General features: G+C 40.6%; 1 protein-coding gene across 2 annotated transcripts in view; it reads right to left on the bottom strand.

The window, feature by feature from the left end:
* Positions 1 to 1,101: 1,101 nt before the first annotated feature.
* Positions 1,102 to 15,528, bottom strand: part of furina (furin (paired basic amino acid cleaving enzyme) a) — a 74,003-nt gene continuing 59,576 nt past the window's right edge. For both annotated transcript variants that reach the window (XM_034557317.1, XM_034557324.1), the window contains exons 10-16: positions 13,473 to 13,573; positions 12,497 to 12,600; positions 12,166 to 12,283; positions 9,032 to 9,211; positions 8,820 to 8,944; positions 7,448 to 7,570; positions 1,102 to 6,136 (exon numbers count right to left, since the gene is read on the bottom strand). In XM_034557317.1, the coding sequence (XP_034413208.1) occupies positions 5,529 to 6,136; positions 7,448 to 7,570; positions 8,820 to 8,944; positions 9,032 to 9,211; positions 12,166 to 12,283; positions 12,497 to 12,600; positions 13,473 to 13,573 (1,359 nt within the window). In that variant the 3' untranslated portion in view covers positions 1,102 to 5,528. The remainder of the gene's footprint in view (positions 6,137 to 7,447; positions 7,571 to 8,819; positions 8,945 to 9,031; positions 9,212 to 12,165; positions 12,284 to 12,496; positions 12,601 to 13,472; positions 13,574 to 15,528) is intronic.

The following is a 15,528-nucleotide window of genomic DNA, read 5'->3' as shown; positions in this document are numbered from 1 at the left end:
TGCTTGCAGCATCTACAAAGAGTTGCATGTTAGAGACAACTGCATAGAAGCAACAGTACTGGACGATATCTATTGTCACAGTTATAGCGTACTAAATGTATACATTTATAAATGAAGTTCCAGGGTTAGGAAGCAAGTAGCCTACATTTAGACTTGTACTGTATTTGAATAACATTTTACTTCCAATTTCTGCTAATTTCTTCTTCTTCTACTCAGACCCTGCTTTTGAAACTCCTGAGTGTATCAGAGGAACTCTCTCCACGTGAAAGATTCACCTGAATACACCTGATGTATTGACTAAGTGTCAAATGGAGTAAAAAGTACAATATTTCCCACGAAAATGTCATGGAGTAGAAGTACAGTATAAGGAAGCATCAAATCGAAATACTCCCATGAAGTATAAGAGCCTCAATAATATACTTAAGTATAGTACTTGTGTAATGTATCTACTTTACACCACTGTCAGAGGATCAGTAAAGTCAGTAGGATTTATTATCTGGGGATCATAAATGTAAAGGCAAAATGTCATGTCAATCAAATAGTTATCAAGATATTTCATTTTGTACCAAAGCGACTGTCAGAGATTGCTGTCTCTACATCAGTTACTTTACAGCAGCTACGTAACTGATGTACAGTAACTGTTTCAATTTAGACCTTCTTGTCATGTTCCCACCACAAGAGGCATCTCTCATCTAATTTTGGCACCGTTTTTCTTTTTAAGGGAAATGTTTAAAAAGGAACAGTGTGTAACATTTAGGGAGATTAATTGGCAGCAATGCAATATCATATTCATGATTCTGTCTTAATCGGTGTATAATCACCTGAAACTAAGAATTGTTGTGTTTTTGTTAGCTTAGAAAAAGCTATTAAGTCAACTTATTACTGTTTACACAGTGATGCATCAGTATAACAGTCTATTAATGTCAAATTTAGTAATAAATCAGTCGCAGGGGCCAATTATGTGCAAAATAGACACTTTTACGACTTTTGTAACAGTCATTTTATTTTACATCGTTGTTATCGTAAGTAATCCAAGTACCACTGTGCAGTTCATACACACGTCATGTGTCCTATTAGAGCATTTAAATGAATAAAAACACATTCAAATTTGCATAGATCTTTATTTTTTTAGTAGAATCTATAATAATTGACATCAATTAAATAAAAGGAAAAACAAGAGCATCTTTAAATTACAAGAAAATTACACTGCACCATTCATATAGTACAAAAATAGGCCTTATTTTAGAGTTATGTCCCATGTAAGATAGTCATTCTTGTACATAATTCATAGGTCACAAATCTGTAAGGTACTGTGTGCAGCCAGGAACCTCACGAAGAGGCAGGAGGAGGTCATCTGAGGCTGCTCCACTAAACAATCACCCCCACCCCCCCAAAGTGTTTCATATATTCCTAAACAAGCATGTGCACACACGGACGCACGCAGATCTGATTCAGCCCTTAAGTTAATGGAGATGGGATACATTCTACCTCCTCTCTTCACAGCTATTAAATATACAGGGTGTCACAGCAGATTTTTTTTTAAAAAGAAAAAGCTGAGATGACAGAATGATGTCAACAAAGCACTTTGAACGCGGGTGAAAGGGGTCAATGGACTGTGACAACCTGAAAGCAACATGTCGTAACACTAAACAGACAGCATTAAAATGATTGTCTTTGGTTATGCCAAAGATATTGCTCCTATTAAATCTATCCAACTTCATATTGATCACTTTCGACTACATCCTAAAGGCAGGACTGAAGCACCATCGAGCTCCACATGAAATAAATCAGCTGTACAAAGAAAAAAGACTCGATCACTTCCATGATCGAGTCTTTTCTTTACAGCCAGAGGAGACAGTCTGCGAAGAGAAGATATTTTCTGTAACATTTATGTTACTTTCTACATTAAAAGGCTTCAGTGACAGCCTTATGACAATGAGCTGCTTGCTAGCACAATTAGAGGCCCTTTACTTTAGTTAGTGTGTAATTTCCTTCACATTCTTGCAGTGAAAGGAGTGAGCAGGCTGCTAAAGGTGTTCAGCAGATCCCCGTGCTTTGGAAGCACGAGCTACTTAATGCTGCCCGCATTCAGGATTTTGTTAAAAGTTGAACACTTTAATGCTCAAAGCTCCGGGTTTAAAGTTTTCTCAATTCTCAAGCTGTAGCAAATACAAGATCAAGCCAAGATGAATTTATCATTTTGAGTGTGAACTCAAGGAGCCACAGAAACGTGTCTGAACACCCCCAAAATGTTGCACTTCAGGGGAAACTTTATTCTTTCTGGAAGCAATATAAATATTGTGTTAGGGGAGATGCACTGTGGATAATATTGATAAGACTGCACATCAATACTAATTGCATTGGTCAAAGTCCCACACTACAGTTCTTCTAAAAAAGCAAACTCTTTGCATCCAGAGTTTTAGAAAATAGTTTATGGAAGCAATTTTAGTGCCACATTGTCCCATTATCTATTGTTTACACACTCCACACTAGGCTGGGAAGTCAATACGATTTTGAGGCTCCAGTCTGAGGCTGTAGTTATTACATTTCTAAATTAGCATCCTCCTTAAACTTAAATCGAAGCCTAAATGGCAGTGGGCACTAATGTACGTGACACAAAGCTATGCAGCACACTCTTATTATTCTGCAGCCACATTACCGTTGTTCCTTTTTAGGGCACTTTCTCTAAATCCACGTTCTCGGGTTGCTTTCCAATCCCGTTTAGTGCTTCCTTGCTAAAACTGCAGCGATAAGCCAAATGTGCTACACCTGCACCAGCCATCTGAGATGAATTAAGCTTGCTGGCTCAGTGCTATTTGAGAGCATACATACCAATCTTCTCCATCTTTTTCAACATGATGTTGGATGGTATTGGTTTGGAAACCAATACCATCTTTATTCTCGTATGGTTTTTTCTTCTTCTTTCTCACTCTCTCTGAACAAGCTCTTGCAATTCAAATCACATTCAGCTCTGAATATATATATGTATCCTCAGAGAAAGCTTTTGCAACTAAAGTGGTTAAATTAAAATTGATTAGTTTTGTGTGCTTGTGCACCTTCTTGCCCTCAAAACAAGGACATTATTTGATTGTCAGTGACAAACTTATGAACAAAAAGGTCTTCACCCCTGATGGAGTAAAAATGTCTGTAACAATTTCCTGTCGATTTAGCACTTAACCGCTAGCCCACAAGGTCTTTGGACATCCTTCTACCCATTCTATTTTCAATAACAGGGGTTTGAAGCCCAGGTGGGGCTGCCCGTGAATGTTGCTCCTAAAGACAATACATTTTAGAGAGATGGGAGTTTCAGCGGACTACAATTTACACAGCAGGTTTACAGTTTATGAATCACAATTGCTCGTCTCTCTTCTTCAACATAAATTTGACGAACATGCCGATCCTCTTAAACCTTTCCCGACAAGCGTCGTCATATGTTTATCTATAATTTGACCTCTATAAAAATGTAACAGCTCTTCTAGTGGTGTATGAAGCCTTGCCAAATGATATGAGAACAATTAAAAAGGATGAGCAGCTGCATGTTGCATGGCATTACCATGACAACCTCTCTCAGCCAGTCCCACTGTTTTTGTACTGGAAATGAAAATGAAAAAAAATAAAATAATAATAATCACAATTTCCACACGATAGAAAAAGAGATCAATGAATTCAAAATGGCTACTCTGAGATGCAAATTTTAGATGAAAAAGAATCACTTTAAAACAATCTTCCCTTAAGGTATGATTAAAACCTCTCAGAATAAATAATTGCTGCAGTATCATTCAGAATATAATTAATTGGCAAGAACGAAGCGATAATCTGAAATTCAGATTAGATGAGGACTGGAGGGTAAGAGCAGAGACACAGATGAGAAGTGGAGTTTCCACGTAGGATTTCTAAACAGCGTTCAAGATTGAAGAGGAGAGCAGAGACAATGAAGCGGAGGAGGAAACACACACACACACACACACACACACACACACACACACACACACACACACACACACACACACACACACACACACACACACACACACACACACACACACACACACACACACACACACACACACACACACACACACACACACACACACACACACACACACACACACACACACACACACACACACACACACACACAAACAAAGTTTCAGTGATGTGTATGATATGAGGGGTGTCTAATGTATGTTCGTAGTGCTAATGTGCTCTGACAAAAGGGAAAGCCTTGATGTATTGTTAACTGCGTCTGCTCTGTCAAGGAATCAATCGCAGGTAACTCAACACCTGCCAGCAGCCTTTGAGAAGCTCTTGTGCTCAACAGTCACATATTGTTCTGGGTCCCATCAGCACACGGGCTACTTCTCAGCTGGGATGTGAGCACATCAAACACGGAAATTAAATGCCCCTGGAAGGCATTGTGCCTCGGGGTTGAGCGAGTAGCCCGTGTGTATATGTGGTTTCTGTTTCTTCTTTTCATTCATCGTACTTTTTTGATACCCTTCCATGTGTCGGTTGGGGAGGAGACGAGCGCAGGAGAATTTAAAGTTTCCGAACCGGGATAAATTGAGTCCATCTTGAATCCCAAAAGACTGGAAGAAGCTTCGTTAGTTGTGTGACTCAGTTTGTTCTGCCAGAGCGGAAAAAAGATGTTTCCAGACTGTACAAAAAGAAAACTAAAGCCCCCCTCACACCTAGAGCAATAACTATACAGATACAAAAACAGACTGTGGAAGATCGATTTTTGTTTAAAGTAAATACAAAACATTGTCTTATCAAAGAGGAAGAAGCACAGCAGCTCTCAGACAGTCTGTGTTGTTTATCTGATGTGCGACACATGATCGTAAACCATTAAAGTCTGGACATTTCATTGACTACCACTATACTTTTGATTTGTGCACTGTGCATTGCTACAGTTAAATGGTGCTTTTATGAACAGACTTTGGATGATGACGTCACTAAACACAAGCCGAGTAATACAATGTTTTGTTATCACTTTTACGTTAAAGTACTACATGTGACAGGACCAGCTTTAGCTCCTCTACAAAAAAAAGGCAGTACACTGCTCATCAGATTCACACAGATGCATACACACATCTCTACTCCTCACATTCAACAATCTCTTCTGGCTACTGCACGGAGAATGATGGAAAGAGAGAAACAAAAGAAACAAACAAATGATAATCATTTGTTTACTGGAACAAAAAGGAACTGGAGGGGAAAATGGACTAAGCACAGACACACTGTTAGTTACCGAGGGCAAGAGGAGGGAGAGAGACGGTTTAATAGAGAGAAGCACCCAAGTATCAACAGAGCAAAGCTCAGACCATCCCGAGCTCTGAGAGACAGCGGCTTCAGGTCTCCCACAGCAGATCCTCAGAGGAGAACCCAGTAAGAGACGGGAAAGAGGAGATGACAGATAACACCAGAAAAAAACTGCATGAAGGTCGTTACCACAGCTCTGAATCATCAGACTAATGAAGGTAAGAAGACTTTAAAAGCAGAAGAGAGGGAAGGATGACGGGGAGGCATTAAAGAGCACTTTGTGTTTTGATAAAGGCAGTCCTCTCATTGTGGACGTCAAACTCTTCATTATCAGAGTCTGTATTTACCCCATCATCCCCCCACATTGTCGGGATGCCGCGGTACGAGACCACCCTATTTCCCCCGAGGCTGAAACTCCCCCTGATGCCGCCGCCAGCCTCCAGAGAGGGCAGCTTGATGAGCGCGCCGGAGCGCAGCTGCAGCAGCAGGAAGGTGCCAGCAAAGGTGGCGATGATGGCCATGCAGCTGAGCACAGCGATGGTGATAGGCAGCCGGGAGCTGAGCTGGAGCTCCATCTCCGTGTTCCCCTTGTCCACCATAAAGTTGTCATGGGACTCGCGCATGTACTGGTTGAGGTGCAGACAGGTGCCAGAGATGGGGTCCAGGGAGTTATGAGGGGGGCAGGACAGGCAGGCCCGGGGGCTGAGGCTGCTGCAGGTCAGGCAGGGCGGTGGGCAGGGCAGGCAGGCTGGGACGGAGGCTGGTGGTATAAAGTTTCCTATTGTGTAGTTGATGGGCTGGGAGCCCACTGAGAAGCTTGCAGGACATTCTTTCACACAGCCCTGCTGAAAGAGGTAGTAGCCGGAGTCGCACTCTGTAACAGAGAAACACCTCCTGAGTCAGACAACCCCAAAACAGAGAAGCAGGACAGTGGAGGCTCAGAGGGCACAGTTAACATGGTGGAACATGTCGTGTCTGACATTTCTACATTCATTCATCTATCCATGGGTTGTCTCTGGAAATGTGAGACAAAGTTTCAGGGTCATTTTGCTTTTAAGTTGCCATTTTCCTTTTTCTCAGAGCTATTTTGCTTACTAAGAAACTGATGATGAAATAAGATTGGCAATTTATATGCTGAGAGCAGCATGTAGAAGTCAACAGAGGCATTCCCATATGCAGGCGGGCCAGATGCAGACCATTGCCTGTAATGGCAATTAACAGAATGGGTTGCTGGGGTAAGAGAACTGAAAACAGTAGTGAGAGCTAACAGAAGAAATAACATGAAAACTGTAGTTATGATCCCAAAATCAGAGGGCATTGTCACATGACAATAATAATAATAAAAATGTATGGTAATTATACTCTGTTCGCCCTCTAATGACTGCATATAATCGGTTCTGTTGGTATGTAGGTACATCTGACAGCCTGTAGGGGTCAGACTGTCACTGTTCAGACAATATGTAGGTGGACATACACAGTAGTATGAGACCTTGCCTATAGCAGCATTTGGATTAGGTAGGAGACACCCATATGGGCACCATTTAATTTAAATGAGGTTATTAAAAAAAGGACCTGCAGTAAAATACAATTTCATCTCATCAGAAGTCAATTTCTGAACCCGTGGGCCATCGGGCTGATGATGGATAAGCCTCTGGAGACAAGGGGCTTAATTCTGGAGTTGCAACAAACAAGACTGGAGTTTGATTTGAGATACTACGCGTACGACCAGATTGTGTCACATGTAGCCAGTTTACAAGCTCATATTAAACCAATAATAATCATGGTCAGGCGATAGCAGCTGGGTTACCAGATTGCATTTTGGCCAATGTGTTCTGCCTCTTTTTCTCTCCCCACGGATCGTTTACCTGCATTCAACCAAAGCCTGCTTGAACGTGATTAGTCAATACTTTTCATATTACAAACAAAAAACAGTCAAAACTAATCTTGTCCCGATGCCCACAGATTTTGTGAATGCATAATCTGTTTATAGAGATGAATCAGAAGTTAGATCTTTGATTGTTTACAGGAAGAGTTTGAATGAGGAGGCATGCAATGCAAACATAGCACACATGGGAGCAGATTTCATCCTCACATGATACTTCAAATTACACTACCCCTCCCGTCAGCTGTTGTGACAGTAACTTCCTGTGAGGAACAAACTGTGGACAAGAGACGCTCGTCTTACCGATGCATATCTGCCTCAGGTCCAAGGTCTTACAGTTGCCATTTTCAGGCTGAGCTTTGTCAGAGGAGCTGGAAGACGCTGAGCCGGTGCCATACAGCACCAGGATGAACTGGGTCAAAGTGCCTGAGTGGAGAGATAGAGGAGATTAAACACAATTAAATTAACCAAGAGACAAAGTAGGCCTGTCAAAAAAAGAAAGGCTCTGGCATTCCCAAGGGTGGATTTTGTAAATGGATCCTCTTCTCATTGTAGACTCTTGGATTTTCTGCATAAAATGACTCATTGAAATGAGCTACCATTTAAAGACAGCATGATTTCACTCTGTGCCTAATATGAGTGTTATAAAGTGCACATCCCTGAAGAATCAGTCAAGTGTGGAGACTTGTGAGAGGTTCCACTTTAGTACATCTCTTCTTGCAGAGGAGGGAGGTGTGAGGCATTTATATATATTTTTTTAGTTTAAAAGAAACATCTAGATCTGTTTTTCTTTGGCTTTCTTGGCTTCAAATAAGGATGGTCCAGTGTTCCCTATGCTAAAGGAGATACAAGAGGAAGCATATTCCTTAGCATTTAGAGAATTCGACCAGCTCTCTCAGACCTTAAACATGTCCAGGTCATTTCCCTCAGTTGGGAACCTTCCTAACTGGTCATTCGACCGCAGCCCAATCTGTAATACAAATTCATCAGTGGGCCATGGGCTCAATCACCAATGTGTTATTACCTCATGCGGCGACAGACAGATAGAATGACTTAACAGATATTTATGTACATGAAAATCTTCTAATCTTAAGTCAATTGACTAAAAATCAAATACATTTTTGTTGTCTGGTTCCAGCTTCTTAAATGTAAGGATTTACTTTGTTATACTACTTTCAGACAAAACCGCAAAAGAAAGTCATATGAAGATATCGTCTTGAGACTTTTAATGACATTTTACTGAGAAAAAAAAGTAAATCCATCAAGAAGTCATCAAAGTTAAGGTCACCACAAGGAACTTTTAACTGGCTATGAAATGTAATACTGATGCATCTATATGATGTAAATGAGCAAAAGAGACCATCAATGACAATATTGGGTTTTTTCTCCACAGTTATTCTTGCTGCTCGTCATCAGGTCCAAATACAATTCCCCTTGAAATCAGACAAAACTAATTATGGCAGAATCACCAGAAGCTCTCTCCGCTCAGAGTCCAGCAATGGTAGTACCTTTAATCAATAATGATAATATTGACATTATTTTTGCATTATTATCCTAATTTCAAATACGGACAAAAGACATGAACTAAAAGAGCACTCAATTCTAGTTATGAACACACAAACATGCAGGCAAATCCACTAAAATGTTAATTTCTCTCTCGACGAAGATGCTTTACCGTAGTCACTGGCACCAGCCACGTTCTCGATCTCCAGCGTCCACGCCCCGGTGGGGTTTTCATCCCAGGAATGGGTGGTCATGAAAGCCCAGTCGTTAAAACCCTCTGATGAGTAGTCATGAGGCCTGCAGGAAAATCAAGAGTAGGCAGTGTAAACAGTTTGTGTTTACTAACTTGCACTGTTTTGTCCGTGTGTACTTGTGTGTTTGTACCTGGGGTGGAGCAGAGTGGAGCGTGTGCCGGCAGGACTAATGAGGTGGATCGCCAGGTTCCCCCTGCGGTTGTAGGACAGAGAGAGTCGGGCCTGAACGTGCTCTAATGCCGTCACGTGACTCTCTGTCCCAATGCAGGCGTCCACGCTCATGTTGATCGACAGATGGCTGCCGATGTTCCTGTCAAACATGAGAAAGGACGTATGGAAAAGACACATGAACACAGCGGTATATACGAGTTGTGGGTTCTGTGCTGCTAAAATCATTACTTGCTGGTTCTGAGCTAGGAATTATCTACACTCCAGATAACTGCGAATGTTACGCGTGGCTGAGGGCCAGTGTGAAAGTATGCAAAGGGTGAAGAGTTAGTGGCCTTGAACAGGATTAGCATCTCACAACGTGTAGCACCAGTGTCCTTTGTGGAAGTGAGGCGCCCACCTCTTTTTATTCCCTTTGGAGATTACACGCATCCAGAACAATTCTGGCGTGGAGGAAAACGACTCAAGTGATCACTGAACTGTCCTGGTCCCTCCAGGTTCAGTCTGATACATTTTTCAAGATTCATTTTTGGACTACATAAACGCCTTTGACCTTTGCAGCAGCCTCACATGGGAAAAGTCCAAAAGGTCAATTTACAGCACTTTTCTACAGTAGATGCCTACAACAACATACAGTGAATTTCCACATTATTATTGTGACGCAAATTTGGCAGCGATGCAGCACTTCGACATTTGCCTGTTCGGTCATGTATTTTGTGGCGTTTCGAGTCAAAACAAAACAAAAAACACAAGATGGAAATAGAAATGTATACAAATGGCTGCTGTAGTCAATTTATCATCATCATTTGACCACTGTGGCACACTGTGATTTAAGGTCTGGGAGACGCTAAATGTGTGGCGCTGTTGTAGAGCATCGGATCGAGAAAGAAAGGAGACAAGTTTAGCTCTTTTTGTCGTCAACATTTCAGTCAGATACAGGTGAAAATCACCTCAGTGATGATTGTAAATATTATAGTTGAAAAATAAAAAATGCCTGGGGAATAGTACAAGCTTTCTCTGTTCAGTCTCATCAAAATAAAACACAAGCCAAAATATCAACATTAGTTTGTTCTCACAGCAGATCTGGTCCAATATATGTTCTTCCAAATCCATACTTATCACATATTGGAAACATTTTCTTAATTGATATTTAAATTAAATCTGTTAACAGCAATAATCCTGGAGACATGATTATGAAGCTTTTCAGAACCACCCACAAAATACTCTGGGAGGCAGCCAAACCTGAGGCCGTCCAGTTGGTGGTTTCTAGATCATAAATCACTTTTTGAACATATTTGTCAGAGCTTCCACACACGCACACGCTTTCCTGCAGAGACTACATGCTTTAAGGCCCAATCCATCTTTACAAATGTAAACTCGGTTAGGCTAACCAATATAAATTAAATCAATGATCTGCAAACCCCTGACACTCTGAAATCTATAAAGACATCTTCATATACACAGAATAGCACTTAACTCAAAAGTTATCCATTCATCATCTGAATGTTACACAATTAAATGGCAAAAGGAATTGGGATTATGGTCATAATTGTGCAGTACTGCCAGTTTCCCTGGAAATGGGTCCTTTTTGATCAAAAAGCCATGTTTCTGTAAGATTTAATGCCTGTTTCCAATTGAGAAAGACACTTAACACATACCTGCAGACTTATTTCAAGTCACTCTGTATAAGTGAGCCAGCTAAACACCTAAAATGTAAATTGAATAACATGCCTTGACTGCTGCTCCCAGACGCTCAAACCATCTGCTCTGAGCATCTCATAGCTGCAGTGAAAGAGAGAGACACCTCTAACCCAGCGAGTAAAGTGACAGTGAGTGCATAATGAAGAGGAGAAGTCAGGCTGTGTTTAGACTGTGACACCAGGAAAATGAGTAATGAAATGGCAAAGGAGATATTTAACAGAGAAAGCAACACATGAATTTATTTAATTTATATTTCTCTTTTAAATGCTGCCTGTCAAGCCGACAGATCATTTTAACTGGTGCCCTGAGCCGAGCTGCAGATGAAGACATGACATAAGTCACTGCAGCAAAGCATTCTCTTCTGTTATGGACCAGTTTAATGTCGCTTAGCGCCCGCCCACTGACGCTCAGGTGACGCTATCATGCCACTTAGTCTTTTATTAGTTTTCGTCAAAATAATGTTTTTATTCTGTTCTGCCATTTCTTGTAATCGTATATAGACTACTATTATTTGAAATCAATAATAAATATTTTTTCTGATCACATTTATTTAGCTCTGTTGTCTATATGCTGCTGCTATCATAGCCAGGACACTCCTGTATGCCAGCCAGGATCTTTTATGGTACATAATGGGTATTCCGGTCATTTAGTATTGCACTTCCAAAAAGTTGGACTCAGAAGAGACAGATTGAGACAGTCAGGAGATAACCTGGTTATTATTCCAAAGGTTAGAAAGCTTCCTCCATCGCCAAAGATGACAAGCTGATTTTAAGTGTTGAATAGTGCTCGACATGCCGAGTACATTGCTGTGCATGTAAGATCATTGCAGTGCCCCTGGAGATACACATAAATCATATACTGTATGTTAGGCCTCACACTTATTATTTGAAACTTCTGTTTGAATGTGCAAACATTTTTAATATTCAACCTGTAATAATCAGCGCTGATGCAGCGGAGAGCGTTTCTTAAAATACAATCTGATCCAGTGACAGACCAGCTGCTCCACCAGTAAACCTATTGCTCTTCTCTTTGCTCACACAAAATGGAGAAAACCAGTTAGCCATGCTGAGCAGACAACCATGACAAACCATATGGGAGTAAAGTGGGTAAAGATTATGGTTTTGACAAAAACAGACTGGTTTGTGGGTAAAACAGACTGGTTTGTAGGTAACGGTTAGTAAGGTTGTTAGTGTGAGTGTTAAATGCAACTGCATTACAATAATCTCAGCTCATCACTCAAGTGAGGCAGCGGAGGCACCTTCCACTCAACAGAACATTATTCTAAAATGTAGTTTAGGATTCAGCTGTGTGGGTTCAAATTAATTCAAAACAAATTACTTGTTACTGAAGTGATAGCGGTAAGTGTGTTTTTGTGTGCGTGTGTAATGTACTGACCTTGGCTCACTGACCATGGTGATCACACATTTCCGCTGTGGCCTCACACTGGTCCATGTTTCTGCCAGCTCTACAATGGCACTGGCATCAAGTAGACCGTATCCATACGAATGGCTCACTGCAGAAACCAAGAGAGACAAGAGGGAACAGACACATGAATGTCGGCCTGCTGAGCTCAACGAGTTACAACTACATTTCAAGCTTTCACACAACCAATTCCAGGGACTTGCATCTCTAGAGACAATTTGGTTAATGAGAATCATAACATGCAGATGGTTGAAAAAACATGCAGATGGTTGAAAAAAAAAAAACTTAGAAGGAGTTGCTGTACCTTTGCGCCCAACCCCATTTGTTCTCCAGTCGTTGGTGAGCAGGTGGGCAGGGTGAGAGGTTCGTACAACCAGATGTTGCATATCCCTCCAGGTCAGATTTTTACTGGAATGTGTGTATGTGCAAGCACAGCCACATAAAGAGAAAGACACACACACACGGTCAAACAGATCAAACAGAAGCCTCCAACAATACCTCCTACAGTCTTAACCTGCAGGTGGACAGCTGAATAAATACAATGAAGTACATACTTTTCTGAATGAGACTAAATCTTGAGTAAACATGTGTTTTAACTCATTTTCCTAACTGACGCCATGCAGGTTTGAATGGACAAAAAAGGGTCACAGTTGGGTTCAACTTTAAAAAAGGTATAATGTCTTGCAATCGTCTCACTTTATTTTTGCCATAAGACTAACAACTCATTTTCAGCACTGCTTGACTAGACAAGAATGATTAGTGCTGTTGTTGTTAATGCACTGTAAGTCTGTCAGACAGAGGTTAAAAAGTCATTTGTAAAAAGTGATAATTGAGCAGAATGGATGCATAAAGAGGCAGCACCTGCAGTTAAAACCTGATTTAATACAAGAGTGTAAAATCTGTGCCAAAGGAGGGAGAACATTATTTTACCTGTTGCCACTACACGACCAATTTGCAATTGTAAAATATCTAACTAGACGCCAAAAACTGAAGAGTGGGCCTTGAATTCAAATTAGTTTTTAATTCAAAGCTTTCACAACATTTTTGTGTCCATGCGGTTTCTGAAATCTACCAATCTTTGTTCTAGAATAATCACAGCACAGTTTAATCACACGGTACAAATTATAGTTTTAACACAGTTGTTGTTCATAGCATCACAATATATTTAATCATTAAAAGGTCAGGGATATATGGTTAGAAAGTAGGTTAGAAAGAGACTGCAAAGCTGAAGAGAATTGCAAGGCTTGAGGAGACTCAGGAAAATGGTGATAAGCACTTACTTGGCCTCCAGGGCAAGAGCGATGATCCCAGCAGCCAGCGGGGCAGAGGCAGATGTGCCTGTGTGGGAGTCTGTGCATTTTGATTTGAGGTCTGTAGTCACCTATGGAAGATGAACATGGTAAAGCTGAAATGGACAGCTCGGACCAAAAACGTGAAGAAAAAAAAAATGTAGTTTTTTTTCTTGGTCAAAGTTACTCTTCCAATTCAGTTTTTTTTTTTTTTTTTACTCCGGTCCATCCTCAGACAGTATCACAAATCCTAAACTTTCGCACCTGAATATTGAAAAATACATTTCACAAGACATTTACATCCTGGTCACCTCATACAGTAACTGTGAATTTGCCTTCCTGGCTTGCTATCTCATACGTATTTGCTGGCAGTGGATATAGCCGATCAGGTAAAGAAGCAGGAACTTAAGAGCAAAACATCCTCAGCACGGCTTCCTGGATCAGCTGGAAAATCAAAAGCAGGGAAATCGTATAACTTATGCTCACCCTCCCTCAACAACTACCAGTGAGATGTCTTTGAGCAAGACTCTTTTCAGATCAACTGCTCCAGTAGAAATCTCCTAAATGACCAACAGCAGAGGGTTGTGGTTGTATTGAGCATCTCCCAGGAGTGAACCTTTGCAGCTGCATGAATACAAAGCAAGGCGTTGCAGAATGTTTGTACTCAGCAAAAACGATCTCAGGAAGGATAAAGGTTACAGAACACTGCTTTGCAAAAAGTCCTCAATCCCCCACGGTAAAATCCTTCAGGGCCGGCCAATCAATGTCACTGGAAAAAACTGATACAAAAGCAGTTAGAGTCAAAAACCTGCTTCCTGTGCTGGCCAACGCAGAGCCTTCAGAAACTGATCTTTTAATAAATGCAGTGGCGGCACTAACTCTAATGCTCTAATTATGCATTCAAGAGCACGCCTTATCTCCCTTTCTTTAAATTGAAAGAGAAGGATAATATAACTGAAAAAACCCTAAACAGACATTAACATATTCGCTCTTGCAGAACCCCAGAGGTCCCACTTTCTTTTTTCTACTCCATCTCTTCATTCCCGGGTTTGTGAGTGACAGCACAATTAATCGGGTACAGCACTGAGGCATTAAGAGACCAGCCACATGTCATGGAGATGTCATACGTCCAGTTGGCCTGGCTGCCAGACTGTGTGCTCGAAAAAGAAAGACTGTGCGTGTGTGATTTTGTGTTTGTGACAAGAATTTTATGCAGCAACAAATTGTTTGTGAGTTTCAGCAATTCACAATTCATAATAATTGTAATGGTCCAAGACTGAATGAATGGATAAGAAAATGTAACAGAATGAAGTCAAGATGAGGTTCAGAATAAAGCTGCAGCATGTGCTGTATGTATGGAGCTGAAACAATGATTACAATCACTAAATCCATTTAGATAAACAGTAATCTGAAACTATTTTAATAATCAATTCAGTTATTTATTCAAGAACAAAAAGCAGTTTGTTGCAGCTTTTCAAATATGAATACCTTCTGGTTTCCTGTGATAGCAAGCTGCATCTCTGGATCTTGGACTGTTGTTCTGATAAGACAATACATATTCTGACAATTTAAAGCCCAAACAAATCACTTTATGAAGAGAATAAGTGGCAGATTAAACTATAAATTTAGATAAGTGTTACCTGCAACCATGTATGTACAACATGAAAATGCACTTCTTGTACAGAATGCATTTAAAAACTTTTAAATTGCATCTAAAGAGATCCCCTACATCATGATATAGCATGTTTTCTGGAAATTCAATAAATTAAATGAATATTCTTTATGAAAAATACTATTTTTGTTCACCTTTGTGTGAATTGTATACTTGACAAATGAAAGGCTGTTCTTGTTTCTTGGTCTGCGTCTTAGTTTCCTAACAAGTGCTTCTTGTCTTGAGGTACGTTTTCTCATGTTGTGCCGTCTCTGTGATAGAAAAACAGCTAATTCAAACTGATTTTTTTGCCGTAACCCAGTTTGGCTGCAATTGTTTGACATTGCGGTATAGAAAATTCCTCAAGGAGACCTTAAACCTCAAGGAGACATTTTT

This window comes from Cyclopterus lumpus, chromosome 3, assembly GCF_009769545.1.
Source record: "Cyclopterus lumpus isolate fCycLum1 chromosome 3, fCycLum1.pri, whole genome shotgun sequence".
NCBI classification, from domain to species: domain Eukaryota; kingdom Metazoa; phylum Chordata; class Actinopteri; order Perciformes; family Cyclopteridae; genus Cyclopterus; species Cyclopterus lumpus.
The sequence above is the reverse complement of the archived record's forward strand: the minus strand, read 5'-3'. Positions and strand labels throughout refer to the sequence as shown.